Raw genomic sequence first — 22,780 nt, 5'->3', positions numbered from 1 at the left:
TTGCACAACTTGTGTATGATAATGTGATAGTTAATCTGTATAAATGTCATCAAACATATGCTTTTTCTGATATTCATAAAAGCCAAACTTGTGTGATAATTTGGCATGTGCTTTGTACTAGCTAAAAATTAATTTTATTTTGATTATCCAAAATTAAAAATGTTACTTTGCAATTTGTAAATAATTCCTAGAACTACTAATATGCTTATGCTTCTTTTTTGAAGGAACAGAATGTCAGAAAATAATGAAAGTTTAGTTGAAGCTCTTGTTTAATCTCTGAGATATGCTGTGAATTTTTTATTTTTGAAATTTTTACATTTAGCATTACCTTATTCAGCATATTGTCATACATGAATGTCATTCTTCTTTAAGTCTGGTTTAAAATCAAAGTTATGAATAAAACACCTTTTAGGATAAATGGTCTTGCATCATTATGCAGTATTTAAATATTGAAGTTTTGTAATTTTATTTGTATAGTTATTTTAATGTTTTACCCTGTAAATATTTTTAAATGTTTCAAACTTTAGATATATCATTGCAATTTTTATATATGCCTGTTTACCTGCAAGATATTTTTATGGTATATTGTAATATTTTAATGTTAGTTTTCTGAATAAAAAAAGATATTACATATAGCTTAGTGGCTAGTGTGTTAAGCTCCAGGTGAAGGGTTTAAGACTAAAGACATGATCCTACCATAAATGCTTTCATTTTCAGCTTTGGACATGTTATAAAATTCAGTTTTGCTTTCATTTCAAAGAGCCAGATGAAGCTCACCTTGTGGTGGCAAATGCTGTTGGGTAGCTATCTTCTCTCTTGTTAGTAAACCATAATTAAGGGCAGTTGAATTCTAGGAGTATCAGACCTGACTCTAATCCATATTCTCATAAAGTGCCATTCAGTTAAAAATTCCATTTGTATTGGCTTAAACAAATAATTTTTAATGTTATTGACAAAGAATAGGTTAAGTATTTTTGTATATACTTTGTTTAAAAAAGCTGCCAAATAAGGTTATATTGATTAGTTCAGAGATAGTAAACTACATGTTAGCTTTAATATTAAACAGTATTTTTAATGTTTTATCATATTTTCTAATGATTGCTTTTCTTTACAATGAAACTACACTGTTATATTTTAACTTTTTTTGTAACTATGGTGGATTAATATGCCATATATATATTCTCCTATATTCTACTCTGTGAATGTTATGAAAATCAACCACAGTGACCTGTTTTTTATAAAAATATAGCATAAGATTTGAGTAAACTATATTTATTTGGACAGATACTAAAAATAGAAATTACATTTCAAAAGTATTTATACACTTGAAACTTTCACATGTAGTTTAAATTTTGTGAACAATCTGTTTATGTTATTAATTAAAATTGATATTTCTGCAGGAATGAGACTTGCTTTGGCTGATGCAGGAGATGGTATAGAAGATGCAAACTTTGTGGAAACTATGGCTGATGCAGGAATTTTGAGATTATACACTTTTTTGGAATGGGTAAAAGAAATGCTGGCGTACAGAAATACTCTCCGTAAAGGTCCTGTAAACAGTTTCAATGATAAAGTTTTTCAGTGGTAATTATTCTGTGCCATTTTCTCTTAGGTTTTTACAAAAGTATATATAAGAAAAGTGAGTACTGAAACTGAGTAAACTCATTAGCATGTTTATGGGAGTTTTGGTTTTTTTTTTTTTTTTTATATATATATATATAGAGAGAGAGAGAGAGAGAGAGGCAAAACTGTAATCCACAGCAGAGGGTATGACCAGTCAAAGAATGCATAAACCTATAAATCAAGTACAACATTTTCAAATTAATGTTTGGTAAAAATGAAAATAAATTTTTAAGCCATAAACAAAACACATTAAAATTAAACCAAATGTGCTGCATATTTTTAAAAAGACCCTAGGATACGAGCTACAATATGGGATTATAAAATGTATCCTAGGTGTGTGTGTGTGTATTATATATACATGCATGGACGTGTGTATATATATATATATATATATATATATGTACTCATAATACATTATTAATTTGATCTAGTGAGGACATTTAACTGCAACATAAATAGATTAAAAAATGATGAAGGATTACATCATTTATTCCTTTCTATGGTACATAACAGGTATTCTCTTATATTCTATGCTGGAATACAGAGATTGGGGTACAAACATATTTAAGTAGAGTTTAACAAAATTTTAATTAGAATCATTTTAGGTCATAGTTTGAAATCTAATAATTTGTGAAACAGATGAAATATCTTGGCAAAGAAAATGTTCCTGTCTGATGATACTTTTTATTTATGAACCTTTTTATCTGTATAAATAAATAATACACTTGTATTTGTCTGTATGGAACATTTCTTGCAAATTTCTTGCTCAAACACTACAAATCTCCTGTTGTTGATGACAAGAAACCCACTTGAAATCAAAATGTATCTCAGAATGGCTGATATGGGTATTAACACTTTTATGGGTATTTTATTTTATTAATAAAAGTGTTAATACCCATTCCAATGGTTCTGAGATACAAATTTCATATTGCCTTTGTTTTAGGAGTTCAGATTGCATATTGGTTCTTCCATTCAGAATTTCACTATTCATTGGTAAAAGAGTAGCCCAAGAGTTGGTAGTGGGTGGTGATGACTAGCTGCCCTCCCTCTAGTCTTACACTGCTAAATTAGAGATGGCTAGCTCACCAACTTGTTATTTTGTTCAGTGAAACATTTTAACGTAATGAGTATGTTTCATGATGGCATGATGACTGCCTTGATTTCAAGTTTAATTTTCTTTATTTACAAAATATTTCACATAAACAACACCTAATCTGCATGTGTTTCCCGAAAAATGAAAGTGAACATTAACACCAAATACAATTATTGTGGACTTGTTTGTATCTAAAATATGCATGAGAAGTTTGTTCAAAAGCATATGCATTCAGACATTTCTGCTTATTCAGCTAAGTTTGCCTTCATTACAACTTTACTTAGCAATAATTTAGCTTCTGTTCATTTTCTAGACTGCTGTAAACACCTTTTATCTACTTTTGGTTTACTAAATTTTTAAATTTCTTTGTTTCATACTCTGTTACTGTTATAAATTCCATTACTGTACCTTATTTTTTACATTATGTGTAGTTTTATCAAGTAAAGATACATAATTCCTGCAAGAAAGCATAGTTTAAATGGTGTGTATGAAAATTATAGAAAAGGGAAAATTCAAACAAAGAGCATAACAACTACTACAAATATTTTACAGGTTATATCTAGTATGAATAAAAGTATCTTATCCAAATTATTTTGTAAATTGGCTGTCTGAGGTTGTAGTTTTATTAATAATAATTCCTGTTGAGTGAAAAGGTTTTGAATAACACACAAAGTAGGAAGTTAAAAGATAAATTTATTTACCAGTGACTTTTTATTCTTTATTTCTAGAACATAAAGTCATAACACTTGTAAAAACATTTCATGTATGAAATCATTTGGCAGTTTACAAGTGTGTGTGATTGTAATATGACTGTAGTTGATATTTAATACACATATGTGAATAGCCTCTCTTATTTATTCATTTTTCATAATGAGTGTAACACCCCTAAATGAGTTCCGAAAGCCCTTAAACCACTTATGCACTTTCATAATTTACGTTTTTGATTATTCCATTGACATAAGAAAATGTTTCATATTAAAGCATAAGAACAGTTAAATATTTTAAGGTGCATGTGTATATAATTTTAATCTTTTTTTTTGTGATTCATATTTAATATTCAATAGTAAATAATGTCTTTGATAAATATTACATTTTGTATCAGTTACAACTCTTGCTTATTAAGATATTAAACTTAAGGTTGTAAGCAAGTATTTATTTATAATACACTTCTCTTCATTTAGTTGTTTACTTTTATAAATCCAAAGAAAAATATTTAAGTTTTAGAAATCTTTATGGTCTTCCATGTTTCACTGCAAAATCTTTCTAGGAATTTTCTTTTTAATTAAAGGAATTTATGGGAAATGTACTATCTTAAATTTACACTTATATGGGTTTTTATATTTCAACAACTCTTAGACCCAGCATGGCCAGGTGGTTAAGGCACTTGACTCATAATCTGAGGGTGGCGGGTTTGAATCCCTATCATGCCAAAAATGCTTGCCCTTTCAGCAATGGGGGGCATTATAATGTGACAGTCAATCCAACTTTTCGTTGATAAAAGAGTAGACCAAGAGTTGGTGGTGGGTGGTGATGACTAGCTGCCTGCCTTCTAGTCTTACACTGCAAAATTAGGGAAGGCTAGTGCAGATAGCCCTCGTGCAGCTTTGCGTGAAATTCAAAACCAAAACAATCAACAACTCTTAGGTAATAGTGTGCATAAAAGAAGACATTTTTTATAGATTATTTCAGAAAGCATGAATTTTACATTGAACTCTCTTATTCTGAGGAACAGATACAAGTCTGAGGAAAATACCACTTCTTTGAGGCACTGTTGGAAATGACTGAAGATTTTCATTTGGTGTTTCATGTATTCTTCCATTATGATTATTAATTATCATGTGGCTATATTTTGACTAGTGGTTAGTAACATGCTTGAATATGAATCTAATGGTTTTATGGCCCATAACTTCCAAAACATGCTCCAGGTGCAACACATTTTCTTAATGAGTGACAGTCAAGTTCCATTGTTTCAACAGACAAGTAGCACAAAAAAGATGATGTTGACTAGCTCAGCATTTCCCAACTTTTTCAGTAACATGGCCCATCTAAACTTCAAGAAAGTTCCCATGTATTGTTGTCAGTTCTGCTGCTTTCAAAGTAATTCAACTAATATTTATTTTTTGCCCTATAATTTCAGTAATAAATTCAGCATAAATTATAAAAGAATTTATTAAAATTTGTATTTTTTATAGTTAGCATTTTGCAAGGTATTATGTGGTTTATACTTTACTTGTGAAACAGTTTCACCTTCTTTCATCCAAAGCCATGTCAATCATGGCGTGCCCTCTGAGCATTGCTAAGTTTTTTGTTAACAATGCATCAGTATATTATACCCCATCAGTTTCTTGCCATTTCAGAACATGTTCTAATCATGTGACAACCCTCCACCAATTGTACTGTTTCATCTATACAAACACAGGTATCTCTCTCTACTATTCTATAACAATCTCCACTTTCTCAATTATCATTCTAGAATGTGGATGTATATTTCAACTCACTTTCCATGTGACTACAAAACTTTGATTGTGCTTGATCACAAATTTGTACCAGTTTCAACTTCTTGTATTCAATTTTCATTGTTTCAACTCATAGAAAACAAATATTTTTGTTTTCTAAATTCTGATTTGTTCACATGAATTCAAGATTTGATATAGAGGATAATGAAAATCCAAAACATTCAAGAGTGTTTCACACACACGTTCCCAGGACTCAGGGTTGATTGTGTCTGCTGGGGAATTACAGGCTTTATTTCTTGGGGAGTTTATGTCATATATTCAGCTGACAATTTCTTCCTTTTACATTATGATTTTTTTTCTGAGGAAGAATATAACTACTGAATGAAAATTTCTTTCTACTGCACCTTCTACCTGTTACTGAGCCTTCATGGGTTAAGTATTGTTCTTTTTCCCAGGAGGTCTATGGTAAGTTTTTAAGTATGTATTCCTCACTCTCAGGAGACATATCAATATTTATGTGAGCTTGTGCACACTGACCTTAAACTCTTCACAAAATAATTTCTTTCTAGCTTTCTCTGCTTAGTATTTGGTAAGTTAGATTTTTATTATCTTTTTACCATCTACATTACATTAAATTTCCATTTGTGATGATTACTATTTTATTTTTATTTAATTTTCAGTATTTGTTTTTTATAGTAGTTGCTTTTTGGATAATTGCAACTTCAACCAATTTTGTGCAGGTATTGATTTGTGATTTATACTTTCCTTCGCTGTTTGTTAGTTTTTCTTTACTACTAGTCACAGCTAATTGGGGATTAGGTTTGAGTCAAGTTTTGTTATTGTTAACTGGGTGCCTTTTCATTCTCATGTTATTACTTTCTTGTCTTTTGTCTTATCAGTTCTTTGAGTGTATTTTCAATTTCAGTATTTATGTCTTTTGTCTTATCAGTTCTTTGAGTGTATTTTCAATTTCAGTATTTATGTCTTCTGTCTTCTCAGTTCCTTTAGTGGTTTTGTACTTTTGGTGTTGATTATTGTTTTAATCCTTTCCAGGCAAGTCACAGTTCAAAGGCTGTGTCATTGTGTTTGTTGACTTGTATTAAGAAGTGTATTGAACTACTATTTTGTGACTATTTCACTGTCATTGACTGTATCATTAAACAGTGGAGAATCAGATCCAAATCTCTCTGTTTTCAATCTCTGGAATTTTTTCACTGGGCCCACAACCACTACATAATGATTTTGATGTGCCACATTCCCAGCATTATGAATCTGGTGGCTAATTGCTTATCTCAACCCATCCAGGCTCTTCCCACAAAGTGGTCCCTTTGATGGATATTTTAGTGGATGTGTTTTCACTTAGGAACACTACATGTAGATGTGTTTTCCACTCACTGGAATATCAAAAACCTTCCTTTTTGTCTCTGGTTCCACACCCTTCAGCTCTGAGGGTAGATGCATTCAGTCAGGATTGGAGAAGACTTCACCCATATTGTTACTCTCTGATCAGCTCCTCTCCATAATCTTTTTCCCTTATTAGGTCCAATTCTTTTCATGTAATTGCTCTGTATTGGCCTGATCAACCTCCTTTCCATAATCTTTTTCCCTTATTAGGTCCAATCCTTTTCATGTAATTGCTCTGTATTGGCCTGATCAACCTCCTTTCCATAATCTTTTTCCCTTATTGGGTCCAATCCTTCTCTTGTCATTTTTCTGTATTGGCATGCTAAGATATGATTCCCTCTGCTCTAGTCATTACTGATATGTCATCCCCTGTCCTTACCTCCTTCCTGGTTTCTCATCCTACAGCTGAAATTGGAACGTAGTTTATTTCAATATCATCAAACTCTGTATTCACACATGGCTTTTTTCTGGTCCCTTGCCTCAGCTCAGGAATCCACTCTTGTTCTAGCATCATTCCTTTCCCATTTCTTTTTATCTTCCTCCTTGTCTGTGTACCAGAGGCAGTGGTTTGTCTTTAGACCTGAGTCTATTCCCTATAGCTGCTGCCCTTCCCATTCTTTTAGTATTTAATCTTTCCTAGTTCTTCCTCTGGTTGTTTGTTCAGGATATTTCCGTGTCAGTTTTATATATAGGACTGCCCTGTCAAACACCTTTCAATTCTACTCTTTCTGGAATGCTTTTTCATCTTCTGTTATTTCCCTCCTTTTCCATTTCTTTAATCTTGTACATCATTCATGTCCCTTTGTTTTGCCATATTGGATCTCAGTTTTGTCCTTTATGCTCTGTCCAGTTCTCCATTTGAATCCATTAGTACATGTTCTTTGTATCATGTTGACCACATCTTTCTCCTCCTCCTTGCTTGTAGCCATCATTATTCTGATATTTATGCCATAAATGTTTCTTGCATCCTTTTCCTGATAGGTTCTTAACTTCTCTCACCCACTTCCCACTGATATTTCTAGTTTGTAATTGCCATTTCTAAAAAGTGTGTTGTTCTACAATACTAGAGAGGAGCTGCACTGGTATAGATGGTGCAGAGTATGACTGGTGAAGGGAAGTCACATAATCAGCATATGTCCTGAAATGGCATGAAACTGATGGGCTATAAAAGACTGTGTGCTGTTAATGAAAAAAAATTAAGTAATGTTTAGAGTGCAGTCCATAATAAAGGTAGCTTTCAACAAAAGGAGGTAAGTACCTTTTGGAAATACATTTTAAATGTAAGAAAATGTTAACTTTTACTGTTTGGCAACATTTTTTAAAAACCTGTCATCTAATCTTATGACTTTTTGAGGCCCATCTCAAACTTCTTTATGGCCCATGACCTATGGTTGAGAAATACTGGACTAACTGCTTTCCATCTTCTCTACTCACTGAAATTAGGGATAGCTGCTTACAGATAGCTTTTATTTAGGTTTATGTCAAAACTCTGAAGCAAAAACTAATCATTAGGTTCTTAGGAACCAAGTCATTAAAAGGCTGCTAAACTACCTTTCATTATAAACATGTCTGAAAATTTAATATATCTATTTTGTTGCAAATTTTGTTTTATTAGTATTGTACCACACATGAAAATATTCTTCATTTTAAAAGACCATAGTATTAATATATAATATTTCTTTCTTTTTCTTTTAGTGAAATGAATCAAGGAGTTATTCTAACTGAACAGAATTTCAATCGGTTGATGTATAAAGAAGCCCTGCGAACAGGTTTCTTTGAGTTCCAAGCAGCAAGAGACAAATACCGGGAATTGACAATCATTGAAGGCATGCATCATGATTTGGTATTTCAGTTCATTGAAATTCAAGCCTTGATTTTGTGCCCTATCTGCCCTCATATCTGTGAATATATCTGGAAATTGATTGGTAAGGTAAGACATTCATTAATATTACACTCAGCTAAAGTCATTTCAAATATCAGTAAAATGATTAATTTAATCTTTTTTTACTTTCTGGACTTGAAATTGCTTGTTTTGATATTTCATTATAAATCAGTAATTGTCACTGTAGTTGCTTGCAAAACAAAACTAAACTTTAAATTGCATTACAGGCTATTTGGTCTTTTCATATTCAAATCATGTGTGTCAAGTAGAAGTGTAAGAGTAGGAATTCTGATTTGCTTGTCCAATAACAATTTAACAGTAAACAGTGTGTAACTTAGGATTTAGAATTACATTTACTCTGTTGTTTACATTTTTGTTTCTTTGTGTAGTCATAATATACATTGTCATGATGTGTTTTTTTACTAAAATCAGTAGACCAGAAAAGTTATTATCTGAATAGCCCATGATTTGCTTGTTGTTGATTTTTTAATCCTTATATCCATTTCTTTTTAATTTTGCTTCAAGTTTGGAATAAAATGTACAAAAAAAGAAAAAAGTATTGATTCAAGCCACCAGTCTACTTGGTGTGAAAACGATTTTTGTTTTCACCATTTGAACAAAGTGTTAGCAGTTAAAAGAACTACATTGTTAAAGGTTCAAAATGTACTATGAGCAGTAAAGTTGATGTGCATTGAGGTTATTATCAAACTTTACAACTTATTTCTCTCAAAATCAATAGCATTGTATTGTTTTTGTGTATATCAACTATTAAACTTTTCTCATCTATTAGAAACTGATGTAGTGAATCACCACACTAAAGCTATGCACAAATACTTTGTGACTTTCCTTGAATATTTTGAAACAAACAAGTAACTTCTGAAATATTTAATTTTTTAAAGTACAAGAAGATATGAAATCAGCAAATTATAATTTACTTTCATCAAGTACATATTTTGTTGTATTTTACAGAAGTGATCTTTGGAAACTGTGAATATTTCAAAGATAAACTCAGACTATTATGACAATATAATAATAAATTACTTTTGTATAAAATTACGTAATATAAGTAAGATAACTTTTATAGAATGTATTATGAAATTATTCCAATTTGCAAGTGAACATCGTAAAATATGTTAAAAATCAAATGTACCCAAGTATTTCATTACTCAAATCTAATTTTCTGAAAATCACGTATAAGTGAAATACAGTGTTATTATCCAAGGATTAGGCCTTTTACTTATTTAAATAAAAATGCCATACATTCTGATATTACAAAAACTTAATATTGAATTATTTGTAGATATAATAAATATTAGATTGAAAAATACAAAGAACTGTGTATTATAAAACATATTAACTTATTTTAATAATACTAATTGCAGTTAATTAACAAAGCACTTTATCTAGAATCTTTCTCCTTTCTTTTTTTTCACCCTCTTGTGGAATCAGGGAGAAAGTATTATGAGAGCTAGCTGGCCAGTTCATGGGTTAGTAGATGAAATTCTGCTAAAATCATCACAGTATTTGATGGATGCAGCACATGAATTTCGTCTTCGTATAAAAGCTTTTGCTCAAGCAAGTTTGAAAGCAAAGGTAAAAATAGGATTAAATAATTGTAAAATATAAATAGTTTTTAAAAAGTACGAAAAAAGGTTCGTAGGTACTGCTGCAACAGTTTACATATGTGTTGTTGTATATAATGGTAATTTTTGATATAATAAAATTATTTGAAAATATTTTTTTTCTGGTTTTATTAGTGGCTGAAGAGCAACTCATTGAAACAAAAATATAACCTAAAACTGGTGCCTCTTTATTTTATTTTTTTAAACATTTACATTTCTTTAAAATATATTTTAAATCTAAATATATGTGACTTTTTTATGATTTTTGTACATTCAAATTTCATGTTTATTGGTTCAGAGAAATACACTAAACAGTCTATGAACATGTTTTTTACATTTCTTTAATGTATTAAATTCCTTAGTTTTAAGTTGTTTGTTTAGAAATTAGACATAACATAAAATTTTAGAACAATATATAGAATGTTGGTTCATCTAGGTCGTCCCATCCACTAAACTAAAGTTAAAAACAAAACAAAATAACTCAAATCCACCTCTTGTCATTGAATTATTTATCAAGCTTTCCTTTAAACACATTTAAATCTACTGCATCCACAACATTGGTAAACACTCCACTACAAAGGCCTACTACATTTTCAGAAAAATAAAACTTTTCTTGCTGAAGGTGACTCCTGTCCTGCTAAAATTTATATTTTTGTCTCCTAGTCATATCATGTTCACTACTAAGTACAAAACAAAAGAGAAAAGGATAATGCCGTAACTCTATTAATTCTTTCAATAATTTTAAATATGTGTTAGGTTCACTAACACTTTTAATTTCAATTACCTTAACCAGTGAGCTATACAATAAAATTATAACATCTTTTAACTTGTATGAAATATTTCTGTAGATACAATCTAAAATCCTATTTACCCTATCACTAGAAGCAACACACTTATTGAATGACTTAAGAGATTGGTCAACCAGAATGCGAAGTTCCTTTTCTTCTACAACACTGTTAAGGTTATAATTTAAATGCATCTGTTCTTTATTCACCCAATGCATAAAAGGATCTATGTTTTTGTAAGGCACATACTCTTCATCACAGCCAGCAACACCCAAGACCTTAATATCAGTAATAAAAATGAATAATGTATTGACCATTTCTTCATCTATGTCATTGATGTGAATCTTAAAAACAGAGGTTCTAATATTTAGCCCTGAGTTACCTCAATTGTGATACAAATCCAATTTGACTAAATTCCATTTATAACAATTCCAATCTAGCCACTTTTCTATCTAATTAGCCAACTTATCCCCCATTCCTATGGAGGTAATTTTTAGCAAACGTTTAATATGGTACCTTTTCAAATGCTTTTTGAAAACCCAGATACACATATCCATGATCTCACCTCCATCTACATGAGAAGTAACATCTTCAAAGAATAGTTGAATAATATTATCCCTTAGTGAAACCATATTGACTGTTGGAAAAAATTTTACACTTTGTTAAATGCATTTGTATGGTATAAAGGTCTCACAAAAAATAGTTGCAAATAGCTCAAATATGTAATTCTTAACCTCTTTCAAAACCTTTGGGGAAATATTATCTGGCTCAAAAGGTTTATCATTTTTTAAACTAATAAATCTCATTTTAACATGATCAAAATTAATCTGATTATCTTATTTGATCCAGGTTTTACCTTACAACTATTCAGAGTGAGTAATATTGTTTAATATCTTTAATGGTGAAAACTGGGAAAAAGTCAAATTTAGTAACCCAGCAATATCATAATCATCAGAATTGAGCCTTTCTTTATCATCACTTGTAGGCATTACTCTGATCCTAAGATTTTGCTTACCTTTAACATATTTGAAGAAATCTTTACTGTTAATTTTTACACTATCAACCATTTTTATATTTACCCTTTTCAGTTTTCTAACTTCATGATTAACTCTCTTACTGTTCAATAATCCTACAAGTCTCCTTCAGTCTGAAGTGCTTTTCTGAAATATTATCCCTTATACCCTTTGTAAGCCAACCTGGCTCTTTTTATTTGTAATCACTCTTTTTTTTTTTTTTTTAAGGAGTATATATATTTTGTATTATTGTTTAAAGTTTTCAACATGCATGTCTTGAACATTTAAAGATATTTACACATTTGATTAGTATCTTTAGTTGCCTATTTCAGAATGGGGAATGTTTGTTGCATTCCTTCAAAATCTGCTTTTTTTTTTTTTTTAAGAAAATAGGAATTGTAACCAAAATCTCATTGTTTGTGTTATTCATATACAGAGTAAAACATCAGATCTTACTAAACAGTGATCACTCCACTCCCTCAACCATTTCTGTATTAGAAGTTAACATAAGTTCTAAAATAGCATTATTTCAAGTAGGATCTCTAACAAATTGGTAAAGACATCCATTCTGAAAAGTTTATTAAAACCTGTTTTTATTATTGTTTGACTTTAATATTTCCCAATGTGTATGTCTGAAATCAAAACCATTCTTAATTATGACTTCATTTTCAACTATAACCTGTTGAATTTTACTAGTTTTTCATTACTGTCATTAGTTTTATGTGGTCTGTAACAAAGTCAATATAAAGGCCTTTTAGCCTATACATGCCTAAAAAAGTCCAAATGATTCAATTTCATTGCTATTAGCTTTGATATTTTCAAATTTAATGAGATATAATTCATATTTCACATGTAAAGCCACTCCTTCCCTATTAAATAACCTATAACCCTGTACTTCAAAGAATTTTCTGTTGTTAATAAGTACATTAAAATTTTCACTGTTGTTGTTGGAAAAGAAAAAGATGTTTGTCTTAAGCCTCAAGTTAACTTTAATTGTTATCATAAATTTCAAGTCAATGTAAATGTTTAAATGTTAATGTTAATCAATAAAACATAAAATATGAACTCTCTTTTAGGTCTAAAAGTAGGTTTAGGTATATTATTTGCCATGTATGTTTCATTACTGGCCTTTGTTAAATTTAAATTATGATGTTATTAGACATACTTTACTTTGTACTAATGTAAACTTTAGAATGAAATACCAAGTTGTATCTTATCATATTGGTATTGTTGTACATGTTCAAGACAGTTATAAAGAAAACCTTGTATCTAAAGTGACTCTGTCTTAAAAAATTATTAGGGCTAGTTAAATTAAACTTTACAAGAGACAAGTTGAATTATGAGTTTTATTCAAGAATATTTAGATTTGAAGATGTTTCTAAACTGCATAATATACATCTAAAATGCTTTTCTCACAATCAAATATTTTTAATAGCACCTTCCAACAAAATGAGACAACCTTTCATATCTTTCATCCTATTAAAAGTCTTCTAACAATCATTATAACTAGATAACAAGTCATAAGTTACTTATTCAGGTGGAGTGAATACTAAGAATCCCAGATGTTATAATCAGTAGATTTTTGGTTCTGGGATTTCCCTAAAGAGAATGTCTTTCACATGAAACATGGAGGATCTGAAAATTACCATATATATGAGATTGTGAATGTCACTGAATGCTTCTCAGTACAGAATATGCTTACAGTGGTTTTTCTTAGAGATAGATTTGTTATACTAATTGGGCATGCTAGAAAGCATGTTTAGCACCTTTGAGAGTTTTTGAAACATTCTATTCCATCTCAACATTTGGCTGAATAAAACCTTAATTTTCCCCTGATAAAATTTAGTTTCTGAAGAACAAGCAGATTTTGAGATATAGTCATTTTAAATATGGGGTTTCTTTACCATCATTTTGTGCTTAATAAGTATTGTCAAGTTATGATTTGGAAATCATTTTCACTACTATGGAAATAAATGAATTAACATAAAGATTCATAATTTTTGTTTAGTCATTGAAGGTATAGTCAGATAATATGCTGAAGTGTTGTACTTTCTTGTATTAAGTTTAGTATTTCAATTTTGTTATCCCTTCATTTTTTATTTTTTTCCAATATGTACTAACAAATGATAAAAAATAAAGTATTTTACTTGGTACTGTTAGAAAAGTTATTGAGTAACTTCATGAATTAAAATATATAAAAAGGTACAACTTGGATTGTTTTTTTCTCTGGTATTTTACTAAAAGAACTATCTATTCATGAATTGTTTAGAAAGGAAATAAACCAACATCCACAACTGTACAAAGTCCTACTCATGGCACAATATGGGTTGCAAAAACCTTTCCACCATGGCAATCAGCTGTATTAAACACAATGCATGAGCTAAATAAGGTAATTAAAACAGGATTAACATGTAAGGTAGTACAGTTTTGTAATACACTGTGACAATTTGTTTGATTTTCTTTCAGTATATTACATTATCATTAATTCTGCAAAGTGTTAGTTATTAACATAGAAAATTCTAGAGTTTTGTTTTATGTGTGTTTAAACAAACCTAATATTTATGTAATATAGTTCAATAATTTGTTTATTTTAATTCACAATGAATTTTGTGCACTGGCTTTTGAGGCACTTTGAGACAGGACTAACATTAATTTTAAAAAGTGGTGTTTTCTCTTGAGAAGTTTTGTTTCTATCCATAATGTTTCACAACGCTGCAACTATTGAGTTTTGAAAACTCATAGAGTGCTCTTCTTCCATAGCAGCATGGCAGTTTGCCTGAGAACAAGGTTATAGCATTAGAATTGAAAAATCTACCAGAGCTGAAGAAACACATGAAGAAAGTGATGCCATTTGTACAAGCAACAAGGGTACTTGATAAGTTGTTACTGAAACTGAAGCATTTTTTCAAAAGTTCTGATTTTCTTATCAACATTTATAGCATTTTATAAGAGAATTTATTGTGATAAGTGTGTATGTATGTGGAATTACATCTGGATGTTTAATTTTCAATGAATTGATAAATGTAATCAACTGTCTCAAACTTTAAAAAGAAAACTAACAGTAAGTGGGATCTGTAAATGTTATAGAATTATGTATAGTTTATTATTTACTGCTTATTTTTACTTTGTGCCTCAATTTGATATATTAGCCACCATAATTTTGTTTTGTTTTTGTCTTTAGGAGAAAATGGCAAAGTATGGTGATAAAGCATTGAGTCTGACTTTAGATTTTGATGAAGTGCATGTTCTCACACAGAATCTTACATATCTCACAAACACACTGGAGGTAGGATGAGTTCCAGTGATCCTTTGTAATTTTATATAAACATTTATAAGTTGTTGGTTTAGATGCTTTTACCTATTAAAAATATTGATATGAATTATTAATTTTGTTATTAGAAAAGTTATTGGTAAATACAATACAGAGGTTGATAAGTTATATAGTCTTAGTTGTTTTTAATAGAACAACAAATCGAAATTACTGGATATTCTAATTTATGGGCTTGATTTTAAATCATCAATATTTCTATCTAGTATTAATTTTCCAAATTTTAAAAGTTTTAGTTGCAGAGAAAAGGAATTTTAAATTTCTGTATTTGCAATGCACATTACAAGGTTTCAGCCATTTATGCCAAACATTTGCAGCTCATAGTACTTTATTTGTTGTAGGTTTTCCTGCACAGAAGTAATGTAAGTCTATATGCTAAGTGCAGTCTTGTGGTTACCTTGACAAATTTTGTTTTAGCCCAATTATACCAACAAAAAAATTTCCATTTGGAGTTGTAAATACATCATAAGAGTAATAGTCATATCTTATTTTTTAGTCAGACAAGAGTTGGAAATGGGCATTGCTGTCTAGTGTGTGAACTATAAACTTCTCTCAAAGTATAGTTCAACTTCAATGTTGCTACTTTGTTCCATTACATTAGTACTATATAACTAACTTTTACATTGCTATTTTTGTATATGCTTCTAGATTTCATTCTTCAATATGCCAAACAAATTACATCTGTCAACAAGATTTCTTCCTCACGCACATTAAATGTACAAATCTTACACTGCTTGCTTTAAGCATTTTGATTGACAGTTGTTTTTTCCAAATAAATTCCTGTATGTAGTAGTTTTAATGACTTATTAACAAGAAAAAAGAAGTTCCATGCATAAAATTTTGCTTTCTAAATTTATTTTATATATTAACTATTAGTTTTACTTTGATTATATGTTAATTTGATTTTGCCATGTATTTGATGTTTCTCAAAATGTTATTGTTTGATGAAACTGGCCATACTTAATTAGTTGTTAAGTAGATATGTCTTGTGTAGTATTGTTTCTTCACAGCTGGAATCTTTGAAGATAAAATATACTTCTGAAGCTGCAGAAGAAAAGATTCAAGAAGAATGCTGTCCTGGACAACCATATATAATTTATAGTTCAGAGGTTGGTGATTTTAAATATATTTAATTGTACATTATAACTAAAAGTACTGTTGAAATAGAATATTTCTGGCTAGTAACTGATCTACCCTGAATGAATATGAATCCATAGTGTATTGCTGCAGAAAGACATTGAAAGTTAAAATAATACATGAAAAAAATTTTAAGAGATCATTGAATGTGCTAATATGACATATTGCCTAGTCACTCAAGATTCATCACTTCTTTCTCACGTAATGTAAGATTTGAAATGTGAATTAAAGTTATATACAGTACTGTGCAAAAGTGTTAGGACAAAGTCAAAAATTAAATTTCAGGTTACTTTCAAAGAACAATGTAAGGTACATCCCAGATGAAACATCAAGACCTTAATAATCTTCATATTTAGTACAACAGAAACTCAGTGATAGTGCTCGAGTTCAGCAAACAGTTAATATTTTGTGTCCTCCTTTTGCCTTAATAACTGCATACAGTCATTAGGCATTGTTGTAACATATTTTATGGTAGGTCCTATTCATTGTGATAAATATCTTTCACCTTGGTCTCTTCTGTTGGATGTACATCTTCCATAACACTTTTCTAATCATCAACACTCCAGTTTTTTTTTTACTTTTTAGCAAATTTATATTTCTTGATAATATTTGGAGATAGAAGTAAAGGTTTTTAAATGTTACACAAACAAATATTCCACTCTTGTTGAGTCCTTGTGATACTGTAAATTTGGACACTTTTCTGTCACTTGGTACATGGTTATTTACCTTATGCTTTAGATAAGTGTTATTCTTCCTTCTGTCCTGAAGGTTACATAAACAAAAATACTTAGTATAAGTATGATTGAGTTTAGGTGTTCTGCCTCTTCTTTTCAAATTTATCCGTACCTCAAGTGTTTGGGAAACATTTTAAGTCTGCAGCAGTTTGTTGGAGAATCCAACCAGCATCATGTAAAACTTTTATTCAGACTCTCTGCTCTGCTAACAGTTCTTTACACTGTTTTTATCAAAGTTTGTTTGTGAAGTAATATTAAATTGATTTCTTCTAACATATACCAGTACCATATTTTATCTTCTTTCTATATAGTTAAGATACTGCATAGGGTACCATGACAGTTATTTGAGACCCTAAATTTGATCAGTATTTTTCAAACAGAATCCTTACGACATGCCCTTGGTATAAGCATACGAGAATTCTAAAGAATGATAAGTATTCTCACCCTGGGTCGTTCACTTGTCAACAGGAATCAGTGAAGCATTACCAGTGTTGAAATTTACATTCTGTAATGGCATGGAAGAATTAGCCTTGTAAAATGAAAAGAATGACAAAATATTCTCTTGTCTTAACACTTTTGCACAGTAGTGTATCTAGCATGAAATTCATTACTCAAGCTTTGTGTAGAGGCTTTGTAAAGGTTTGGTTTAGTTACAAATATTTAATACATTGAATATGTTTGTATATCTAAAGCGTGTCACAATATATTGCATTTATTGTGAACATCTTATGTTTATTTTATATTTAGTTCATGAAATAATAACATAGTAGCATCTGCTAAAAACTATAATTTTATATAATAATAATCATTCTTATACTCACTGTTTAACATATTAATATTTGACATCTTTATATTTTCTGGCTTAATAATGAGTCATATTGTTTTACCATGTATAATTATCTACTATTTTCAGCCTTCTGTGATGATCACATTTATCAATCCTCAGCCCTTTAGCAGTTTTTTTGAAGTTCACTTGCCTGTATATGAAGGTGACACCATTTTGAATATTGCTACAAGAATGTGTAAAAGGGAAAGGGAAATTACAAGTAAGAACAGATTTGTTATTATGTAAATTATGATGTAAAGTGGCTTGGCTTGAGTTTGTGCTGAATGTTAGATATTAACAAATGTATTTATGCTTGTTTTAGGTTTTTATTTGATTTTAATCTATCAAATATAAAAGTAAAAAGATGCCAACAAATAGTTATAAAGCCAATCTATCATTCTATTCACTTCTTGTCACTGAGTTAAACTCGTTTCTGTGAATTTCACCCTTCATCAGTAACCCTGAATAAAAGTAAATCAAAAGAATAAAACTAGGCTTCTTGGATTTTATATTATATATCATGTTATTGTACTCACTACAATGAACTTATATTTGTATAGAATTATAGAATATGTAGTATTAATGCTACTAATAATTAGCCTGGTAACAGGTGGTGAACTGACTGATAGAATGTGTTTCACAGCTGTTTTTAGTGTTTTAAACAGCTTGCTTGCTATATAATTAAGGATAATAATTTAATAGCATCAAATCCTACTTAAATATAATTTCTCTGTGGCAAGTAATGGGCAACACAATAAATTAGCAGCTTACTAAGATGAAGACATTATAAAATTGCCATAAAACTATAGATTTAATTTTTGTTTTTTTACCTACACATACTCATGAGAGGAACAGGTATGCAGTATTCATTCAAGGTTAGTTGCTGGAAATAAAACGATTAAAATTATCTACACAGATTCCACTCATAATTTTATGAGAAATACAGGTAAATCATGATAACAGAGACAGATTAATGTGGGGATTATTGGGGCTGTAGCCCAGGCTTGGGCTCAGAAAAGTCCTGTTATGAGATTTAGTATTTTTTACCTTAGTCTGTAGTTATGATCATCATAAACCAGTTAAAAAAAGAACTTAGCCCCAGATCCATCTGGATCTGCTTGATGAAAAGAAATCAACTTTTATATCCTAACTTAGCCCCAGATCCATCTGGATCAGCTTGATGAAAGGAAATCAACTTTTATATCCTATTTCTTCAAAACATTTGCTGGGTTTGTTTTTTTTTAGTTATGCTTAATTACTGTTTGCATTTAACATGTTAAAAATATATATAACTTGGTCATTTGAAAAATCATTTTTATGTAGAGCAGGATTGGATTATAAAATGAGTATACCCTAGACTTCCTACCCATACCATTCTTACATACATAACTGTCATAATGGTGAGTAAAAGAAAATGATGAGTAATACAGGCATTTTAATTGTTTAACCATAAAATTCCCAGTGGGGTCCATGTTTCATCACCTTTTCAGAACTTTTAAACTATTTCTGTACTGAAATGCATGTGGATCCATCACTTTTTTTCGTTATGTGATCACCAGTATCCAATGAATTACAAAATGAATTAAATAAAAAATACTGTGAGTATTGCAACTAATCCATAACTATTAATAGTCTTCTACATGTCTGACAAAAAATAAATGACTTTCTAAGGTCATTTCTTTTCACTAACCAATGTTATATGATGCAGTATGTAGGCCTAACTGATAGTGAATAGTGTAAAAAGAAGCCAGTACTTCAGAATTTAAAAGATTCATACTTACCTTTCATTTTTTTCTTTTTTGGCTTTAGTTCCTTAAAGTAGTCCATTATACCAACATAAAATTCAAAAAATGGCAGTAAATATCATGAAATATTTGTAGAATAACTGTCCACATTATAGTGTAGTGCATGATCTTTGTCTGTAAAGCATGATTGTGAAATGTTGTGTTTGTGATGATTTTAAAATTTTAATTCAACAAATCTGAGATGGCCTATCCATGATAAAAATAGTGTAGTTGTTCAACACAAATTTGAATTTAAAATTTAATGAACAGGAAAATAATACAATTCACTCATGGTGTGCAAGCTCTACATACATACATATAAAATACAACTGGTTATATTGAGTTATTACAAACAAAGCAATAATAGATAAAAAATACTCCTTCCCCGGCTTGACATGGCCACGTGGCCAAGGCACTCAACTCGTAATCTGAGGGTCACGGGTTCACATCCCAGTCACACCAAACATGCTCGCCCTTTCAGCTGTGGTGGCATTATAATGTGACGATCAATCCCACTATTCTTGGCAAAAGAGTAGCCCAAGAGTTGGTAATGGCTGGTTATGAGTAGCTGCCTTCCCTCTAGTCTTACACTGCTAAATTAGGGATGGCTAGCACAGATAGCCCTCGTGTAGCTTTGAGCAAAATTCAAAAACCATCATCTCATCTTTCTAGAAATATTTTTGAATTAAGTGTCATGTATACTTTCTATAGTTTAGTGCATTTTAAAGGTTTGTTTGGAGCAAAAATTTATGAAAACTGTATTTTTGAAATTATACATGGTTTAACCTAAATAACAAAAAATCACAATTTTTGTCTAAAGTTTGAACTATTCAAAGAGCGTGTCATGACTTAGTAGAAAACAATAACTCCAAAATGCAGATTTTATTACTTTGTATTTTTATTTTATATAATTTGAATTTAGATTATCTTTCAAATAACAAATCATGTTTTGTTATTTTAACTTTTACTATTAATCTGGTATCAGGTACAAATATTAGTGGAAAATGATTAATGCATACAATAGTAGGATGTATACTGCCTTGAAAACAATATTTCACAAGTAGTGAAACTTATAAAATTAGCATGTAACGAATGTAGTTAAGTGTTAGAAACGGTTGATATAACCATTTGTATGTTGGACTAAATACCTTTAACACTGATTAAGAGAAAATGTGTATACTTTTAAAATTCATATTTGTGGAGAAATTAGTGTATTTGTTTCTTGGTTGTTAGATCTACCAGAAAACCTTTATGCAAGCTTTTTAATATCATTTTTACTTTAATTATCAAACTGATATTACAGCACAAAGTTATGAACTACTGGTGTAGCTTGATGGAGCATATCTTTCTTTCTTGCATGTGGTAGCATTTTAGGTGTTTCCTAGAGCAGTACATGGTCTCCTAGTTTTGATGGGTAAAATATTGTAGTTATGAGCTGTTCTGTTTTATAAAATTACCCAAGAACTTAAATTTTTAAAATGTTTTTAAATACATAAAAATTTACCTCAATATTTGTGCGAGTTTGTGCATGTTTCACTTTTCTATTTATTGTCAGGATATTAATGTGGAATGCATCTAATAATCCATGAATCATTTTACAACATATTTTGTATATTTAATATAAGTCATCATTGCTTGCTTTTAGAATATTTTGTTTCTTTGCCTGATGATATGAAGTTTTCATATTCTGTGAGACTTTTAACAGTTCATTGAAAAAAGATATAAGCAATTTGTTGTTTTTATAATTTCATAATAAACAAGGATGTTGGTTTTATTTTCTTTCAGACCCTCATCATGTGAAATTCATGCGTTATGAGAATACCAGTCTTGGTCCACGTACTATTCCTGTTTTAAGTAGACCAAATGAGGGAAAAATTGAAGTGTCACCATCAGCAATCTTTCATCTTGAAGATGAAAGCAAAACTGTTCAACTTAAAGAAAATGGAAAAATGTTTGAAATTGGCCAGAAAATGGTGTACTATGTATCTTGATTCTTGAGGAAGGTTAAAAGGAAATTATATTAACAATAAATTAAAATGAGATTTGTTAAGGATTTGTGGTTGGCTTCTGTGTTTATGGCTACTTTAAGTAAAGAAGAATTCCTAATTTAATTTTAGTCTATGAAAATAGAGTACTGTAGCTTAAAAAAGTTTAACTAAAAATTAAAAAAAGTAATTGGATACCCTGTCCACATAATACATACAACCAAAGCTGATGTATATTATGTTTAAAAATATCCACTTCACTATAAAAACTTAAATATAAAACTTAGTTAAATAATAAGTAATTTATGTCCATTTATAACAGAATTTTGATCTGCAATAAAAAGTCACAAATAACATTGGACAGTTAAAAGTTGTTTTATTCTAAAGGCTTTTAGATGTTAAATGTAAATATAAAATGCTATCAAGGATTAAGAAATGTGTAGCATACCAAGTCAACTAACTTTGTCTCACTAGCAGGGAGCAGTTAGTATTTAAAAATTTGTATGCTTATAATATGTGATTAAAATCTAAATTTAGTCTAATTGGTGGTCAGGGAAATAATCAACTTTATTTATTTATTTTATATAGTTTAAAATATAGTTGCATTTCCATACTGGATTAAACCTTAATTTATAATCAACATTTCATCTAGAAATCTTACAAATGCATAAGTTATATATTAAGAATTCGTAGTAAGTCCTGGAAAATATAAAAATGTATGACAACTAATAAACTTTCCCAGTGGATCAGTGGAACATGAGGTCTTATAATATTAGAATTTATGTATTCAAACTCCATGGCAGATACAGCTAGCCATTATGCATCTATGAAGTGAAATAACAAGTAGACTGATTTCAGTGCTGGATTTTCTCATTTATATCATAATATTATGATATAATTTGTTACCATATGTTATCTTTGAAACATAAAACTGTCTTAATATTTTACCTGTTTATCTGTGCCCAATACATTGAAATTATTTTTGACTATTTGAATCAATACTGGTAAGCCAATATACCTGTCAAACAGATAATTCCTATCTATCTGATAAAAGTATTTTGGCTTGCATATGTGTGCTTTCCTATCTGTTCAATCAAGAGTTTATGGA

General features: G+C 29.9%; 1 protein-coding gene across 5 annotated transcripts in view; it reads left to right on the top strand.

The window, feature by feature from the left end:
- Positions 1-22,423, top strand: part of LeuRS (Leucyl-tRNA synthetase) — a 79,687-nt gene extending 57,264 nt beyond the window's left edge. For 2 of the 5 annotated variants that reach the window (XM_076503431.1, XM_076503432.1), the window contains exons 19-27: positions 1,401-1,584; positions 8,272-8,506; positions 9,908-10,051; positions 14,148-14,267; positions 14,642-14,746; positions 15,060-15,164; positions 16,217-16,315; positions 17,991-18,123; positions 21,473-22,423. In XM_076503431.1, coding sequence (XP_076359546.1) covers positions 1,401-1,584; positions 8,272-8,506; positions 9,908-10,051; positions 14,148-14,267; positions 14,642-14,746; positions 15,060-15,164; positions 16,217-16,315; positions 17,991-18,123; positions 21,473-21,678 — 1,331 coding nt within the window. In that variant the 3' untranslated portion in view covers positions 21,679-22,423. Of the gene's footprint in view, positions 1-1,400; positions 1,585-8,271; positions 8,507-9,907; positions 10,052-14,147; positions 14,268-14,638; positions 14,747-15,059; positions 15,165-16,200; positions 16,316-17,990; positions 18,124-21,472 lie in introns of all 5 variants that reach the window. The other 3 variants (XM_076503429.1, XM_076503430.1, XR_013028778.1) reach the window with 2 other exon arrangements.
- The last annotated feature ends 357 nt before the right edge of the window (positions 22,424-22,780 follow it).

The sequence above is a fragment of the Tachypleus tridentatus genome, chromosome 6 (genome assembly GCF_004210375.1).
Source record: "Tachypleus tridentatus isolate NWPU-2018 chromosome 6, ASM421037v1, whole genome shotgun sequence".
In the NCBI taxonomy this organism is placed as follows: domain Eukaryota; kingdom Metazoa; phylum Arthropoda; class Merostomata; order Xiphosura; family Limulidae; genus Tachypleus; species Tachypleus tridentatus.
This window is presented reverse-complemented; position numbering and strand designations above follow the sequence as displayed.